Below are 17,985 nucleotides of genomic sequence, written 5' to 3'. Positions count from 1 at the left end.
AGGGGTCTGAATACAAACACATGTCACACTTTTGAGATATTTATTTGTGAGCTATTTTGCAAAGAAGAATGGTCAAAAATGTCACTCTCTATATGTGCAAAGCTGGTAGAGACATGCGCAAAAAATCTTGCAGCTGTAATTGCAGCGAAAGGTGGTTCTAAAAAGTATTGGGCTGAATACAAATGCACACCACATTTTTCTGATATTTATTAGTAAAAAAGTTTGAAAACCATTTATCATTTTCCTTCCACTTCACATTTATTTGACACTTTGTGTTGGTCTATCAATAAAATCCCAATAAAATACATTTCTGTTTTTGGTTGTAACATGACATAATGTGGAAAATTTCAAGGGATATGAATACTTTTTCAAGGCACTGTAAGCATTCATCTCATTATTCAATGCACTGCATGCATGTCTTTTTGCTTTTCACTTTGTGAGCAGGGTGGATTTGGTGTGCATTACATTGCTTTTTGTGAAATAAAGTCAGTTGTCAGTGTGATGACTTTGTATTTGAGTCATTCAAGGAGCACTGGCCAGCAGTAGGTCATATGAAAAGTACTTGGTTGGGACGGGTAGGGGAGTGTGTTGCTCAGCTTTGTATAGAGTTGCCAAGTAACCGGTCACTGAGAAGCCTCAAAGTAAAGACAAAAACATTCCTCCATTCCTGTCAATGCAATTTCTCACACCCAGCAAATCTTTGAGCGGACAGCTTTGCAAATGTGAAAAAGAAGTTCAAAGGTATGTAAGAAAACGTCTATGGATTCCTCAGCACTGTACTTCGTAATACTGAACTGACCTTCTTTTTATAAATAATTCACACTGTTTGTATCTGTTCTGTATGTTCCAATGAAAATCCCTGATTGTAATGCACCTCTGACATGTTTTCAATGCAAAGCACAAAGTTGTTGATTAAAAAGCAAAGATGAACAGCCAGATCCTTCACCCTAATGAAAGACAGCCCAGTGTGCCTGCTGCCATCCCGCTAAGCGAGGAAGGGTCTGAAGGAGGCCGACATCTAGGGGAATCGATTGAGAACAGGCTCAGTATAAAGGATTTCACTGCAATTCAAAATCTTTTCAAGGTGAGTTCAAATTCATGTACACAAATAGAAAGATTTCTTTTTTTTTTTTCTTTAATTGCCTCTTTGAGAGGAGAAATGCCTTCTGGGCACATCATATTTTTATATGGACTTATTATAATGCTGGCCAATTTGTGAAATGCCATGGCGTAGATCCCAACTGTCCCTGATTTTGAACAATGTCCCTCTTTCCTCCTTATTTGTCCCTCATTTTGGTCTAATCTATATAGTTGTATATAAAATACATGCTTTTTATCTTTCAAAAAGTGTTTCTCGTTGCCAAACTTTAATCAAATTTCTAAATTGCTGCAATTGTAAATGTCAAAAGCCAATATAAAAGAATAATAGTGGTAAAAAAAAAAATATATAATAATAATATAGTGGTAAAAAAAAAAAAAAATACTCATCATTTGTTTGTATAATTCTCCTTTAAGAGGGTGTGGCAAGGGGTGTGTCCTATGCCTACATTATTTTTCTAATAGGTGTTCCTCATTCCCATCTCAAAAAGTTGGGAGGTATGGCTCAGGGCTGCTGTTAGAAATCATGGGGCCCCATACAGCCTACCTGACAGCACCCTTCCCCACCTTCCACGGCCGAAAGGACTGAGGACATTGATTTTATCAGTCCCTTTCTCTACAGCCTCAGCTGCACAGATGAATGAATAGGAAGCACTCTGAGGCTTCCTGCTCATTCACAAAGTTCTGGTCGCCAGTCCTCAGAAGGGATGTGTTGGAGCTGGAGAAAGTCCAGAGAAGGGCAACTAAACTAATTAGGGGATTGGAGGACCTTGATTATGAAGAGCGTCTACAATCACTTGATTTATTCTCCCTGGAGAAGAGACGCCTGAGGGGGGACATGATAGCAATTTTTAAATATCTCAATGGGGATCTCAGCTTAGAAAAAAAGCTGTTTAGTCGAAGGGATTGCATGAGGACTCGGGGGCATACAATGCGATTAGAGGAGAAGCGTTTTAACCTCAGGCAACGTGGGGGGTTCTTTACTGTTAGGGCTACAAGATTGTGGAATTCTCTACCACAAGAGGTGGTTTCTGCAGGAAGTATGGTGGCTTTCAAAAGACTATTGGACGTGCATCTCAAGGATCAGAACATTCAGGGGTATGTGAGATGATTACAGCCACACACACCTACACAGGTTGAACTGGATGGACTATTGTCTTTATTCAACCTCACCTACTATGTAACTATGAAGCTTAGTAAACACAGCTTACTGTTCTTTAGTGATGAATGAACACTGGAGTGATTAGTACCGATCACTCACTGTTCATTCAGGAAAGCAAAGGGGCCAGTAAATTACATTTACTGGCTCCTTCCCCACTCTCCGTCCTGGAACATCCCCTTGCAGTGTAGCTAGAGGGAGGGAGAGGAGGAGAAGCTGGCAGCGCTGCAGGGGGAGGTGGACAAGGATCAGTGTCTGCAATAAGACAGTACAGCTGGCCCTTCAGCTCAGCTGTTCCTGAGCCCCCCATTTGAAGTGATGGGGCCTGGGCCCAGTACAGGGGGCTGGCTATATTGTCTTATCAGCGGCCCTGGAAGTGCATGCACTGCAGTGCAGAGTACGGGAATGGAAATTTCTGCCCATGCTTCACAATGGCTTCATTGAGATAAGCACTTCCAGTGCTGTGTGTGTCCTGCTGGGGAAATTCTCCTTCACTTTGTGTCCCAGAAACCAAACAAAACGTAAAATGAAATCCTTCCAATGTTAAGCTAACCATACACCAATAGAACAATGTGTTTTTGGAACTTACACTCCATTTACATTATGGGGATCTGTACAGGAAATCAACTGTAGTGACAAGGAAAAAATTGGAGTGGAAGGATGGACATTTATTTCTCAAACAAATGAAATTCCATCTTTGAATGCAGTTTTCATTCTGAAAAAAAATGTACTTACTACAAACATAGAATTCAAAACATTGGCAAGGCAATTGAATTCAATTTTAAAGGGGTTTTGATACAAATTATATTTTTGAATTGAGGAAGGAACGTTCAAATGAAATTTTACTGCTGTACAGAGAAAACTCTATCCGAGATAGCTGCAACTAAACTTGTGTCCCCACTGAAAGGTTTACCCTCACCTCATGTTCTATTGACAGTGGATGCCATCAAACATGATGTGTGACTAAAGCCAGCTATAGATGGTTCGAAAGATCAAGGTGGCAACCTACCAGTGCAGCTAGTGATATGGGGATATAGGATAATGCCAGCCATAGATGTTTCGAAAGATCAAGGTGGCAACCTACCAGTGCAGCTAGTGATATGGGGAAAAAGGATAAAGCCAGCCATAGATGGTTTTGAAAGATCAAGGTGGCAACCTACTAGTGCAGCTAGTGCTATAGGGATATAGGATAAAGCCAGCCATAGATGGTTTGAAAGATCAAGGTGGCAACCTACCAGTGCAGCTAGTGATATGGGGATAAAGGATAAAGCCAGCCATAGATGGTTCAAAAGATCAAGATAGCAACCTACTAGTGCAGCTAGTGATATGGGGATATAGAATAAAGCCAGCCATAGATGGTTTGAAAGATCAAGGTGGCAACCTACTAGTGCAGCTAGTGATATGGGGATATAGGATAAAGCCAGCCATAGATGGTTCGAAAGATCAAGGTAGCAACCTACTAGTGCAGCTAGTGATATGGGGATATAGGATAAAGCCAGCCATAGATGGTTTGAAAGATCAAGGTGGCAACTTACCAGTGCAGCTAGTGATATGGGCAGGGCTGCTGTTAGAAATCATGGGGCCCCGTACAGCTTTCCTGCCGGGGCCCCTTTAAACCCTTCCTTCGACTACACCCCTGGGCCCACCTCAAAACAAAATGCAGGTTTGTCGCCGTTTACAAATGTGAGTGGGACCAGCATGTGCGTTCACAATAGGCACATGAGCATAGGGAACAGGGGCAGTTTTTTTTTTTTTAAATCATCTCTTTTATTGCCATCAGAAAGGCTGAGCCACATTACTAGTGATAGCATGGGCCATGACAGATCCTCTTTATGTAGAGATCTGGGGTCTATTAGACCCCAGATCTCTCCTATGGCCTCCAAAGCATCAAACCAAGATCAGTTTGATTAGGTGTATGTTCAGGCTGGTAATGGCTTGTTTATATGAGACTGAAAGTGATAAAATCCTCGTCACTTCCAGTTTCTGACATCACACAGTGGGAGGAACAATGTCAGTTCCTCTCACTGTGTCCCAGGAACTGCATGCTGCCGATCAGATGGGGAGTGCCCAGTAACAGGGTTGGGACCCCCTTCCACGCCCTGTAAAAGTGATCCAGCGGCTTTTTAGTCACTAGGATTACTTTTACTTTGTGCTGAATTGCTGGGGCTACAAAATTATATCTCGATCATTGCTGGAGTGATGACCGAGATATCACCCTTCCAATCCAGCGAGGTACTGGTACATTGCTGGATGGGAAGCAGTTAAAAGGGAGTGGTTGGGGGAGGGGACAGTAAAAACACAGCTCATCTGCTCATGTTTACTACTCCACCACAAGTGTAGTTTATCAACTGACTACACCCTATGATCATCAGCATTATAATCACACAGGCAACACAGTCAGCAAATGCTCTATCGTGGCTCTGTCAGAGTGTGCCTCATGGCTGTTGGGTGCTGACATAGTACAGCCATAACAATGTCAGCACCTAACAGTCGTGAGACACATTCTGACAGAGTCATGATAGAGCATTTGCTGACTGTGTTGCCTGCGTGATTATAATGCAGATTAATAATGATAAACTCCTGTGCTGTGTGTTAGAATCCTCGCTGTGTCCCAATAATGCTATCTTTTAATTTCTACTCACTGTATGGAGTGCAGCCATGCTGTCCCGCTGCTTCCTGTCAACCGCTTCGCCACTCGCCACTTCACATCATTCTCGGCACCCGAGGATGTGAGTATCACTCCGCCAGGGAAGCAGAGGGTAGCGGCAGCCGGCCGTCCGGGACTACTTCAGCAGCAGAGCAGGCTGCGGTGCGGCTTTATGTACATACGTCCCGAAAAATAAGAAAAAGTTCCTTCACTGCCCTATGTTCACCTGATTGGGCCCAGGAAAACTTAATTACACCCACCCTAAGCAAGTAGGAGTGGGGATAAACTTTAAAAAGCCCTTTTTTTTTTTCTTATGCAGAAACAAACTGTAATGCTGCCCAGGCTCCCCTGTGGAGCTGATGGGGTTGGGCCCAGTACAACAGGACCGGTTGTACTGCCCTATCAGCGGCCCTGGATATGGGGATATAGGATAAAACCAGCCATAGACGGTGCGATTTTCCCTTCTGCTGAACCAGCTGAGATTTGATCTGTGTATTGGCAAGCTGATAGATCGAACAACATGGGTACAAGCAGTCTTCCAGATTTTACATGTGATTATTGCCAGCGGCATCACTGTATTACCCAATACTGGCCAGGGTGGCAGACCCCGTGCAACTCCACCACCCCCCCCCCTCCCCCGGGAGAACACAATCGCTCTGTGGGAGAAATTCCCCCTTCAACACAGCTTGTGTTGATGGGGGAATCTAGCGATTTACAGGAAAGAAAATCACACAGTCTATGGCCGACTTTATCCTATATCCCCATATCACTTGCTGCACTGGTAGGCTGCCACCATGCTCTTTGCTTTGTAACAGTCTGTCTTTACCTACTGGACATACCAACTATAAGTCTGAAGCTAACCATACATGTGGTAATTTGATAGTGTAACTAAAAGTCCAATTACGTTTTTTTATTGAAATTGAAGACATTAAATGGTGGTTTTGATAGAGATGGGATTGAAATTGCCCAAACAAACCCTGTGAAAAAAAATCTGATCTTATTTAAAGTGGAGCTCCACCCAAATGGGGAAGCTCTGCTTATTTGCCTCCTCCCCCCCTCTGCTGCAACATTTGGCCCCTTTCAGTTGGGAGGTGGGAGCGGGTACCTGGTTTTGACAAGTACCTTTGTGACGAACTCAGATGGAAGTTCGGCCCCCTCCTCCTTCCTCGCTGGGCCATTCACAAAGCGCAGCATGCCTCGCTCATGCACAGTAGGAAACCAGCTGTAAAGCCGCAAGTTCTCACTGCTGGTTTCCCTTAGCCAAGATGGCGGCAGCAGCGCCTGAGAGCCAATTGAAAAATCAGCTTGGATGAAGACACCGCTGGATTTGGGGACAGGTAATGCCTCCTACACACGCAACGATTATCGGCCGACCTATCGTCCGACTTTTATCCAGAGTGGTGTTTTGTTGGTTGGAATGTGCCTAGACTGCATACGAATTTTCTCGGCCAACAAAAATCTACTTCAGAAGTGATGTCATGTGCTGGTTGACTTTCCGTGTGTTTTTTCTTCTCTGAGCATGCCCAAACTTGCTCATCAGATTTTTGTTTGCCGAAATCTGTACTGACTGACGGAAAATCGGCCGTTGTGTTGACGGCCAACAAAAATTTTATAGTCTGCACACCAGATTTTTTTCGGCCGAAAAGTCGGAGTCGGTTGTCGGAAGCATCATACTAACAAGCTGAAAATCAGCAGATCGGACGTTGGCCGAAAATTCCCGGCCAATAATCGATGCGTGTTTACGGGGCTTAAGTGTACTAATATTGAAAGTCAGCAGCTAGTGGAGCCTGAAGCTCCACTTTAACATAATTGCTGTCGTTTCTTTTAGAGTTTTCAGTTTTGTATATAATTTTAAGTTTTCCCAGGAAAATTAAGACTTTCCGTGATAGAATTTTGACAGCAATATCTTTCTTTTTTTAAATGCCTAAAATCTGAAAAAATGAAGTTGTTTCTCCACTAACTTTATATGTAGGTATTCTCACCCAGCGAGCGTAGCCTGACAAAATGACTCTATAAAGTATTTCTCCTTCCTCTGTGCACCAGCATATCAAATCATGATGCCTTTATTGTATCTGTGAACAGGCATACACTATTTTTTTATTTTTTTTTTTTATCTTTTTTTTTTTTTACATTTTTGGACCATGTTTTATATTTACCTACATGTTTAAATTTTAATACTGGATTCACATCTGTGAAGTGCATTACCATTAATTTCACAAAGGCAACCCTTTCATTTGATTGACCATTGGTCAGTCATTTTACTAACATAATTCTGCCCCATTTGATCTCTTTCCAAGCACTAAGCCTAAGATTTATCTGCCATCTGCTTCACTGAATCCATTCAAACATTTGCAAATATTACTGAACCCTGATGAAGGGGGAGCATGGTTTGCCCCCAAAATGCATTGGCCATTGCTTTGTGAATTATAAAGCTGTTTGAAACTCCTTTCTGAATTTGGAGTGGCACACCTTCTGCTTTTTTATTCCTGTGTAGCTATTGGAAGGTAGCCCTGTTTGCACATGAGCCACCTAACTACAGTCAGTGTGCTCTCTGAATGACCATCGCTACTCTATATGAATAAGCATTAATGACAGAGCCAGTAAGAGGGAAATCTTTCCCATCTTCCTGCGGACACACAGAGGGATAATGTTAATGTGCATGGGGTGATTAGGGTGTGCCCAGGCACACCTGGCACACCCTGTGCGCAAGCCAATGGGAACATTAATTTTATTGGCTGCCTAAGGTGCTAATCATACAAAGAAAGTTGTACTAAAGCAGTGTGCCACAAAGCATGGCATTGCAGTGCGCTGTAGCACAGGTGTGTGGGGGTGAAATTCTGCGCAGCGCAGCAATACACATAAAGCAATGCAACAGTATAAATCTGGCCTAAATGTTTCTTCCATTTTAACCACTTAAGCCCCAGAGGATTTGGCTGCTCAAAGACCAGGCCCTATTTTGCGATTCGGCACTGCGTGATTTTAACGGACAATTGCGCGGTCGTGCGACGCTGTACCCAAATAAAATTGACATAATTTTATTCCCACAAACAGAGCTTTCTTTTGGTGGTATTTGATCACCTGTACGATTTTTATTTTTCGTGCTATAAACAAAAAAAAAGCAACAATTTTGAAAAATGAACAACATTTTTCACATTTTGTTATATGAAATTCTCAAAAAAAATTTAAAAATCAAATTTTTTCACATTTTAGGCCAATTTGTTTTCTGCTACATATTTTCGGTAAAAAAAATCGCAATAAGCGTATTTTGATTGGTTTGCGCAAAAGTTATTGCGTTTACTAATTACGGGAAAGATATATGTCATTTTTTATTGTTTTTTTTTTTAAACTAGTAATGGCGGCGATCTGCAATTTATTTTGCGGGACTGCAACATGGTGGCGGACAGATCGGACCCCTGACTGACATTTGTGACACTTTTGGGGGTAGCAGTTACATTACTACAGTAATCAGTGCTATAAATATGCACTGTTACTGTAAAAATGACACTGGCAGGGAAGGGGTTAACTTTATTGGTGATCAAGGGGTTAAGTGTGTCCCTAGGGGCATGGTTCTAACTGTTAGGGGGCGTGGCTAGTGAAGTAATCACAGAGACATACGATCCTACATAGCAGGATCGTATAGCCTCTGTCATTACTTCAGGGAGAATGGCAGAAGGCTGTGTTTACATCAGCCGTCTGTCCTTCTCCCTCTCAAGAGGGAGATCGCGAGTGGCCGGTGGACATCGGAGCTGCCGGTCACACGCGCTGGCTAGGCAGGGAACCCCCTAAAGGCTCGTGGGCAAGCGTCGTACACCTACATCACTTTGCCTGTAGGGGGCTGACTGCCGCAGTAAATAGTCGTGCGGCGCTCGGCAAGTGGTTTAGCAAGGAACTTAAAGCGGTGCTCCAGCCTCCCCCTTCAAAAATTAAAAGTCAGCAGGTACACATACTGTAGCTGCTGACTTTTAAGATTAGGACACTTACCTTTCCTGGAGTACAGCGATGTTGGCACTGCAGCTGATGTTTCCATCAGCTGTCGGGTGCTGTTACCACCATTGCCGATAAGGGAACCCGGCAGTGAAGCCTTGCGGCTTCCCGGGCGGGTCCCTACTGTGCATGCGCGAAGCGCGCTGAGCATTCTAATTGGCTCGGCGGCGGGGGAAGGAGGAGGGGGCCAAACTTCGGAGAGACAGCCGTCTCCCGGAAGTGGGGAAGGGTACCTGTCAAAACAGGTACCCATTCCCCCCTCCCCCCCTCCCCCCCTCCCCCCTGAAAAGTGCCAAATGTGGCACCACAGGGGGGAGGAAGCAAATGAGCGGAAGTTCCACTTTTGGGTGGAACTCCGCTTTAAAATAACACTGTCATCAAATCTTAAAGAGGTTGTACACCGAGAAAAAAATTTTTTCTCTTCTTTACATCCTGAAAGAGAAACCCATAATGAGCTAGTATGCATCGCATACTAGCTCATTATGAAATACTTACCTTAGAACGAGCCCCCGCCGTGCCGTCCGCTTACCTGTATGACGGGCGACATGTATAGTCGCCCGTCTTCCGGGATCGCGGCATCGGGCCATCTGATTGGCTGGAGCAGCGGTGACGTCACTCCCGCGCACGCGCGCGGGAGCCGACGGTCACGGCACAGGGCTCTGAAGGAATGGCACGATCTGCCGTTCCTTCAGAGCGCATGCGCCAGTGACGTCACTGGCTGCATTAAAGGTAAATATCTCCTAAACGGTGCATGTTTAGGAGATATTTACAGTACCTATAGGTAAGCCTTAATATAGGCTTACCTATAGGTACAACTTCCTGAGGAGGGTTTACTTCCTCTTTAAATGCAAAAAAGCCCTGCCCCTGTAAAAAAATAAATAAATAAATAAACTACCTACCTCTTCAGCTGCTTGTGCCCCAAACACTGCTCCAATCAATAGGAATTGCTGACCGAAGTCTGTAAAAAAGCCTGACACATCTGGAAGCTTCATTTCTCTGTGTCCCTACTCAGTGTTCACTGGGTTCTCTCCCTGACCCTTACATCACTAATGTGTTCTTTAGTGATGTAAGGCCTTATGCCCACTGGACTTTATAAAAACGCCAGTAGTTTTAGCCGTAGGAAGATGTAGCTGTAGAATGCATTATGCAGCATCTTTGCAGGAGCGTTTTTCAGCGTTTTTGTTTAGCAAAACTATACTCCCACAAAAGCACATGGCTCAAAAACATTCATGGATATCGAATAGCAGTGTTTTTCAGGTTTTTTTTTTTTTTTTTTTTTTTTTTTTTACAGTTTTTTAGAGTTGGAGCAATTTTACAGTTGAAAAACTCCTCTCATAACCCACTAGTTCAGGGATATTTTTCCAGCCAGAAATGCCCCTGCCAAAAATGCTGATAAAAGCCTATGTGTGCATGGACACATAGGATAACAGGCTGGGGAGTTTACTGGCTGCAGAAAAAAACATCCAAAGCCAAAAACAGCCGCTGTAAAAACGTCCAGTGTGCATGAGGCCTTTAGGGTTGGCAGGAGAAACCACAGAGAGCTACTGGGGACACAGAGATAGACACTCCTGAATGTTTTGGTTTCAAAGGGAGTTTCATCCTGTTATTCCTCTTTCTCAGAGCAGCACAAGTCAACTCAGCACTTTAAAATCAGTGGCGTCTCCAGCTTTTATATTTAGGGGGGGCACATGGGGGGACAGGGACAAAAGTAGGGGGGCCAACTATAAAACACAATTTTTATAATATATATATATATATATATATAAATTATCTATCTATCTAGAATAGAATGCACTCCAGAGGCCTTGTTACAAATTCACTTTTGTTTTATGAAATATTCCTGACAATGGGCATCAAACTCATAAACATAAAGTACACCTCACAACGGGCATCAAACGCATTAACATGAAATATTGCTGACAACGTGCATCAAACGCATAAACATGAAGTACTCCTGACTAGGGATGCACCGATCCGATATTAGGATCGTATATCAGTGCCGATACTGCCACAATAGCTGGATCAGGGGATTGGTAAAATAACCGATCCGCGGCCGATCCGGTTTTGCTGAGTCCCGGCTCAGCCATCCCTTACTTGGTGCAGTAAAAAAAAAAAAAAAACTCCATAGCGCAGGTACTATTCACCTTTTTTACTAAATGGTCGGGAATACTTCATGTTTATGCGTTTGATGCCCATGGTCAAGAATGTTTAATGTTTATGTGTTTGATGGCCAATGTAAGGAATATGTCAGGTTTATGCGTTTGATTCCAAAAATGGAAATCAAACGCATAAACATTAAATATTCCGGACAATGGATATTAAAAGCATAAACCTTAAATCACAATGTGGACTGACACGCTGACAGAATTTTACAGCTGGACATAGCAAACTTACAGACATGTATTATACATGTTTGCCATGTTCAACTGTAAAGTTCTGTCAGCGGGTCAGTCCACATTGTCATTTTCAGGGGCGTGAGGGCGGTACGAGAAAGGAAATGTGCAGTGGACTCACTGCTCCACTTACCTGACACCTCTAAAACCGATGTCCCCAGGCCTGCTCCTTGTGTGCTGGCTGTGTCTGGCTCCTCTGCTGCCTCGTCTTACCGGTGACTCCACTGATGTTGTCCACACACTCTGGGCCTTCAAATGCATAAAACATGAAACATTTGTGAAAAATTGGCCAAATAAAGACATAAGCATGAAATATTCCTGACAATGGGCATCAGTCACGAATATTTCATGTCTATATATTTGAAGGCCCAGAGCATGTGGACAGCGGATTAGTGGAGTCACCTGTAAGGCGAGGCAGCAGTACGCAGCAATGGAACCAGACACAGCCAGAACACAAGGAGCAGGCCCGGGGACATCGGTTTTAGAGGTGGCACTAGTGGAGCAGTTCAGCCCAGCTGTAAAATAAATTCGGTCAACATGTCAGCCCACATTGTCATTTTCAGGGGTGTGAGGGTGGTATGAGATGCAAATGTGCAGTGGACTCACACCCCTGTCCCCTGAAAATGACAATGTGGGCTGACATGCTGAGTATGCTGACAGAATTTTACAGCATTGTTCAGCTGTAAAATTCTGTCAGCTCAGCATGTCAACCACATTGACAATTGTTAGGTGTGAGGGTGCAAATGTGCAGTGAGTGGACTCACTGTTCCAGGCCGGCTGAGGCTGCCCCTCTAAGCCGATGCCCCCGGCCTGCTCCTCGTGTCCTGGTGGCTGACTCGGCCTCGGCTCCTCAGAGTCCTCCTTACACTCCTCTGTGCTGGCGCTGCTATTGCTGCTTGGCTTGCTGCCTGTGCCGTTCCGTACCTTGCCTTGCCTCGCGCCACCGCCTAACCGTCTGGTCCGGTCCGGTCCAGTCCCTGACACACACAGTGGACAGACTGCTGACTAAGTATTCAGTCAGTGCTGTCCACGTGACGCCACTCCCGCGCGCGCTTTAGGCCTGGCCACCTAGGCTGGTGCTTGGTGCGCGCCGCGCATTCTCCCTATGCTGGCGTGACGTCACGCCCCCCGCCGGCCCGCCCGCCGTCCTGTGTTTGTAGAGGCGCTGCGCACAGCGCGAGGCGTCTCTCTCAATCATGAATCCATTCTAATGTTAAATGTGTGCACATAATTAATTGGGGGACCCCAGACTAATTTTGGAGGGGCCATGGCCCCCTCTGCCCCCCCCCCCCCAGTGACGCCACTGTTTAAAATGATTGTAAAGTCTTGTTGTTTTTTTGTTTTTTTTTAATAACAAACATGTTATACTTACCTCCTCTGTGCAGTTGGATTTGCAAAGAGCAGCCCAGATCCTCCTCTTCTTGGGTCCCTCTTTGCTGCTCCTGGCCCCTCCCTCCTGTTTAGTGCCCCCACAGCAAGCAGCTAGCTATGGGGGCACCCAAGCCGAGCTGCAGCTTCGTGTGTCCATTCAGACATGGAACTGCCATTTGGCCCCGCCCCCTCTCTCTCCTGATTGGCTCTCTGAATTAGATTGAACGCCGCAGGAGCCAACGGCGCCGCTGCTGTGTCTCAGCCAAATCTCACCCTAGGGACACCACATTTAATTAGCACAGGAATGTGCTGCGATTCCTGTGCGAATCACATGCAAGTGTCCCGCATGGCATCAGTGTGAACCCTGGCTCAGTGTAAACCAGGGCTAAAGCATAACCCTGAGTGAGGCCCACTTGCTCAGGGGCCATAAGTTATCAATCATAAGGAAATGTGTTTCAGATAATCATGATTTGTAAAGATTAGCCCCTTTTTTCTAAAAGATTTCCGTCAGGGTCATGTATAAGAACTGCAACAAAGGGTAGAGTTTGTAAGCCCTATGGAACTGTTAGCAGTCTAGCTCTGAGAGTAAAATATGAAAATATCTGATTGGTTATTGACATTCTAGCAATTAAATGGGGAGATAAGGCTCAAAAGAATACAATGCATGCTGAAAGTATTTACAGCGCTTCACTTTTTCCACATTTTGTTATATTATAGTCTTATTCCAAAATGGATTTAATTCATTATTTTCCCTAAAATTCTACAAACAATACCCCATAATGACAATGTAATAGAAGTTTGTTTGAAATCTTTGCAAAATATTATATTAAAAATTAAAACCGAAAAAAATCCCATGTACATAAATATTCACAGCCTTTGCCATGACACTCAAAATTGAGCTCAGGCACATCCTGTTTCCACTGATCATTCTTGAGATGTTTTCTACAACTTGATTGGAGTCAACCTGTGGTAAATTCAGTTGATTGGATATGATTTGGAAAGGCACACACCTGTCTATATAAGGTCACACAGCTAACAGTGCATGACACAGCACAAAGCAAGATATAAAGTCCAAAAAATTGTCTGTAGACCTCTGAGACAGGATTGTGTCGAGGCACAGATCTGGGGAAGGGTACAGAAAAATGTCTGCAGCATTGAAGGTCCTGATGAGCACAGTGGCCTCCATCCTCCGTAAATGGAAGAAGTTTGGAACCACTAGGACTCTTCCTAAAGCGGACTGCCCAACCAAACTGAGCGATCGGGGGAGAAGGACCTTCGTCAGGGAGGTGACCAAGAACCTAATGATCACACTGATAGAACTTCAGCATTTCTCTGTGGAGAGAAGAGAATCTTCCAGAAGAACAACTGTCTATGCAGCACTCCACCAATCAGGCCTGTATGGTAGAGTGGCCAGACGAAAGCCACTCCTTAGTAAAAGGCACTACAAAAGGCACCTGAAGGACTCTCAGACCATGAGAAATTTGTTTTGAAACTCTACCAATTGTCTGGTCGGATGAAACAAAGATTGAACTTTTTGGCCTCAATGGCAAGCATAATATCTAGAGGAAACCAGGCACCGCTCATCACCTGGCCAATACCAGCCCTACAGTGAAGCATGGTGGTGACAGGAACTGGGAGACTAGTCAGGATCAGGGGAAAGATGAATGCAGCAATATACAGAGACATCATTGATGAAAACCTGCTCCAGAGCATTCTGGACTCAGACTGGAGAGAAGGTTCATCTTCCAACAGGACAACGACCCTAAGCACACAGCCAAGATAACAACGGAGTGGCTGTGGGACAACTCTGTGAATGTCCTAAAATGGCCTAGCCAAAACTCAGACTTGAACTCGATTGAACATCTCTGGCTCCCCATCCAACCCGCTGGAGCTTAAGAAGTCCTGCAAGCTTGTAGCATCATACTCAAAAAGAATTGGCTGTAATTGGTGCCAAAGGTGCTTCAACATTGAGTATTATATTGCTCAAGTATTGAGCAGAGGCTGTGAATACTTATGTACATGTGTTTTTTTTTTTTTTAATTAAATTTGCAAAGATTTCAAACAAACTTATTTCAGGTTGTCATTATGGGGTATTGTTTGTAGAATTTGGAGGGAAAAAATGTATTTCATGCATTTTGGAATAAGGCTAACATAACAAATCGTGGAAAAAGTGAAGCGCTGTGAATACTTTCCGGATGCACTGTAGGTCTGATGGTCATGAGCAGAGTTGTATAAAGTACTCGAAACCCATACTTGAGTAAAAGTACAAGTGCTCGATCAAAAAGTGACTTGAGTAGAAGTGGAAGTGCTCGATCAAAAAGTGACTTGAGTAGAAGTACTAAAGTATTCAACATTTTTTGTACTTAAGTATTGCAAGTAGGGATGATCGAATGGTTCGGGTCGACCATCGGTTCGACCCGAACATTGGCTGTTCGAGGTTCGGCCGAATTTAGAACTTTTTGCCCAAAAAGTTCGGGATTCTGCAACCAGAACCGACCAAAATGCAATGGGACAGGAAATGGGCTTTGCCCATTAGCAAAAGCCAATTGAGGGGGCAGGAGAATGCTAGGAATGTGATTGGAGTGACTAGGGGGTCCATAGACCAATCATTAGTGAATACGCCCCCCCAGTATATAAGATAGCCCCCGCCAAATTCCTAGAATTGTTATACAGGGACATGGAAGAGAGTGGAAGCAGTTCGTGGACTTCTGCTACAAAGTGTCATTTAGCATTTATTAGTTTGAGGAAAGGGATATCTAGTGTAGTTAGGGTGCTCTTTTACACTTTAGTTAGCTTTAATAATTTAGTTTCTGTAGGGAAAGTGTTAAGTGCCAGGGTGACCGTAGTGTAGTGTAGGGTGAACTGACAGTGACTGCTATGGCAGGTCACTTTCGCTGCAGTAATATGGCTTCACCCCCGTCAGCTTGCTTTTTGGCTGCAGGCGTCTATAGGGATTTTTTGAGCACATGTTTGGAGTCAGGCATGACATCTGAACATGTGTATAGGGGGTATATATACACACCCATGTATGTATATATACACCTGCACATATATAGGTGTGAAAGGAGCAGAAAACACTACTTGCGCTAATGAAATAATTAACACCAATATATTTACGCTCCTATCACACCTATATATGTCCAAGTGTAAAATACATATAAGTATGTGTGTATATATACCACTATACACAAGTTCAGATGTTTTGCCTGCCTCCAAAGAACTCAAAAAAGTACCAAAAAAAAAAACGCCCAGGTGTGTTGTTGCAGGCATTTTTTTGGGGGTTCTTGGAGGCAGGCAAAATATCTGAACTTGTGTATAGTGGTATATATACACACATACTTATATGTATTTTACACTTAGACATATATAGGTGTGATAGGAGCGTAACTATATTGGTGTTAATTATTTCATTAGTGCAAGCATATATTTCTGCTACTATCACACCTATATATGTCTAGGTGTATATATACATATAGGTATGTGTGTATATATACCCGTATACACAAGTTCAGATGTTTTGCCTGCCTCCAAAGAACCCAAAAAAATGCCAAAAAAACGCTAGCGCCAAAAAAAAACGCCCAGGTGTGTTGTTGCAGGCATTTTTTTGGGGTTTTTGGAGGCAGGCAAAACATCTGAACTTGTGTATAGTGGTATATATACACACATACATATATGTATATATACACCTAGACATATATAGGTCTAGCGGTAATGAAATAATTAACACCAATATAGTTACGCTCCTATCACACCTATATATGTCTAAATGTAAAATACATATAAGTATGTGTGTATATATACCACTATACACAAGTTCACATGTTTTGCCTGCCTCCAAAAACCCCAAAAAAATGCCTGCAACAACACACCTGGGCGTTTTTTTTTTTTTTTTGGCGCTAGCGTTTTTTGGCATTTTTTTGGGTTCTTTGGAGGCAGGCAAAACATCTGAACTTGTGTATAGTGGTATATATACACACATACTTATATGTATTTTACACTTAGACATATATAGGTGTTATAGGAGCGGAGCTATATTCGTGTAAATGATTTCATTAGCGCAAGCATTTATTTCTGCTATCACACCTATATATGTCTAGGTGTGTATATACATATAAGTATACCCATATACACAAGTTCAGATGTTTTGCCTGCCTGAAAAGACCCAAAAAAATGCCCAAAAAAACGCTTGCTACTAGACCGGCAAGGTGTGAAAAGAGAGAAGCCACTAACCTGTTCTATAGGTGACAAAATACAAACAATCTTTTTTTTATGGTTCTGGACATGCGACAGAGCTGAAACTTCACAGGTACACTTTTTAGACCCCCCAGATACTAAATCCAAAGACATTTTTTTTTTAATTTTTTTTTTATTTATTTTTTTTAATTTTTTCAATAATTGGCTTTCTATCAAAAATGACAATTTTTAAGAACTTTTTTTGTGTGATTAATAGTCCCTGGGGTATGACCCAGAACCCTAGGCACTTTTTAGGGGCATTTATTGGGTTTTAGGGCTTCAAAATGGTGTTTTTTGATTACCGAAGTTCGGGTCCCATTGGTTTCAATGGGGTTCTGAAATCCGGGCCGAACTTTTGGGAGGTTCGGGTGTTCTGGTCGAACCGAACTTTTCAAAAGTTTGATCATCCCTAATTGCAAGTAGTTTTTTAAAAAAATGTGCTACTCAAGTACTGAAACTAAAAGTACAAGTACTGTGTTATGTAGTTATTAAAGAAAGAAGTCAAAAGTTTGAACATCATATTGTCTTTTATTATTTCAAATACAGCTTTTATTTATGCATACAGTAGCATTTATTTTTGTATGCGCTGATAATACACATGTTTTGAGCTTCATGAAACCTTCCATCTACTGTTCTGGCAGTGGTAATTTTTATAATAGTAACGAGTAACTATGCAGCACAAAAAAAAAAAAAAATATCGGAGTAGAAGTATTGAAATCATCGAAAAAATGTAGTGAAGTAAAAGTGGAAGTAGGAGAAAAAAATTCTACTCTAGGAAAGGAAAGTACAGATACCGCCTTTCGGTACTTAAGTACAGTAGTGAAGTAGTTCTACTTAGTTACTATACATCTCTGGTGATGAGTGTGAGCTTTTTCAAGCCAACAACATGCTCAATTCTGATAGAAGTTAAAATATGTATAGCTTTTATTACGCAACATTTCTTTCATTGCCAGTACCGGACTACCTATGTCAGCCTTCACTCAGTAGATGATTATAGGAAAATAAAGGTTTGCGTCACATTTCAGTGGTTTTACATAACAGCTCATTTTACAGTCTTAAATTTTGAAAAGCAGAAATAACCCTAATGAAACTGAGGGTCA

The 17,985-nt window shown here is 42.9% G+C and overlaps 1 protein-coding gene across 1 annotated transcript in view; it reads left to right on the top strand.

The window, feature by feature from the left end:
* Positions 1 to 753: 753 nt before the first annotated feature.
* Positions 754 to 17,985, top strand: part of WDR49 (WD repeat domain 49) — a 270,818-nt gene continuing 253,586 nt past the window's right edge. The window contains exon 1 of the mRNA XM_082251290.1: positions 754 to 1,084. Coding sequence (XP_082107416.1) covers positions 926 to 1,084 — 159 coding nt within the window. The 5' untranslated portion in view covers positions 754 to 925. The remainder of the gene's footprint in view (positions 1,085 to 17,985) is intronic.

Source organism: Pelophylax lessonae (genome assembly GCF_965119305.1).
Source record: "Pelophylax lessonae genome assembly, chromosome: 3".
Taxonomy (NCBI): domain Eukaryota; kingdom Metazoa; phylum Chordata; class Amphibia; order Anura; family Ranidae; genus Pelophylax; species Pelophylax lessonae.
Note: the sequence above shows the minus strand (reverse complement) of the source record. Positions and strands in the feature narration are given on the sequence as shown.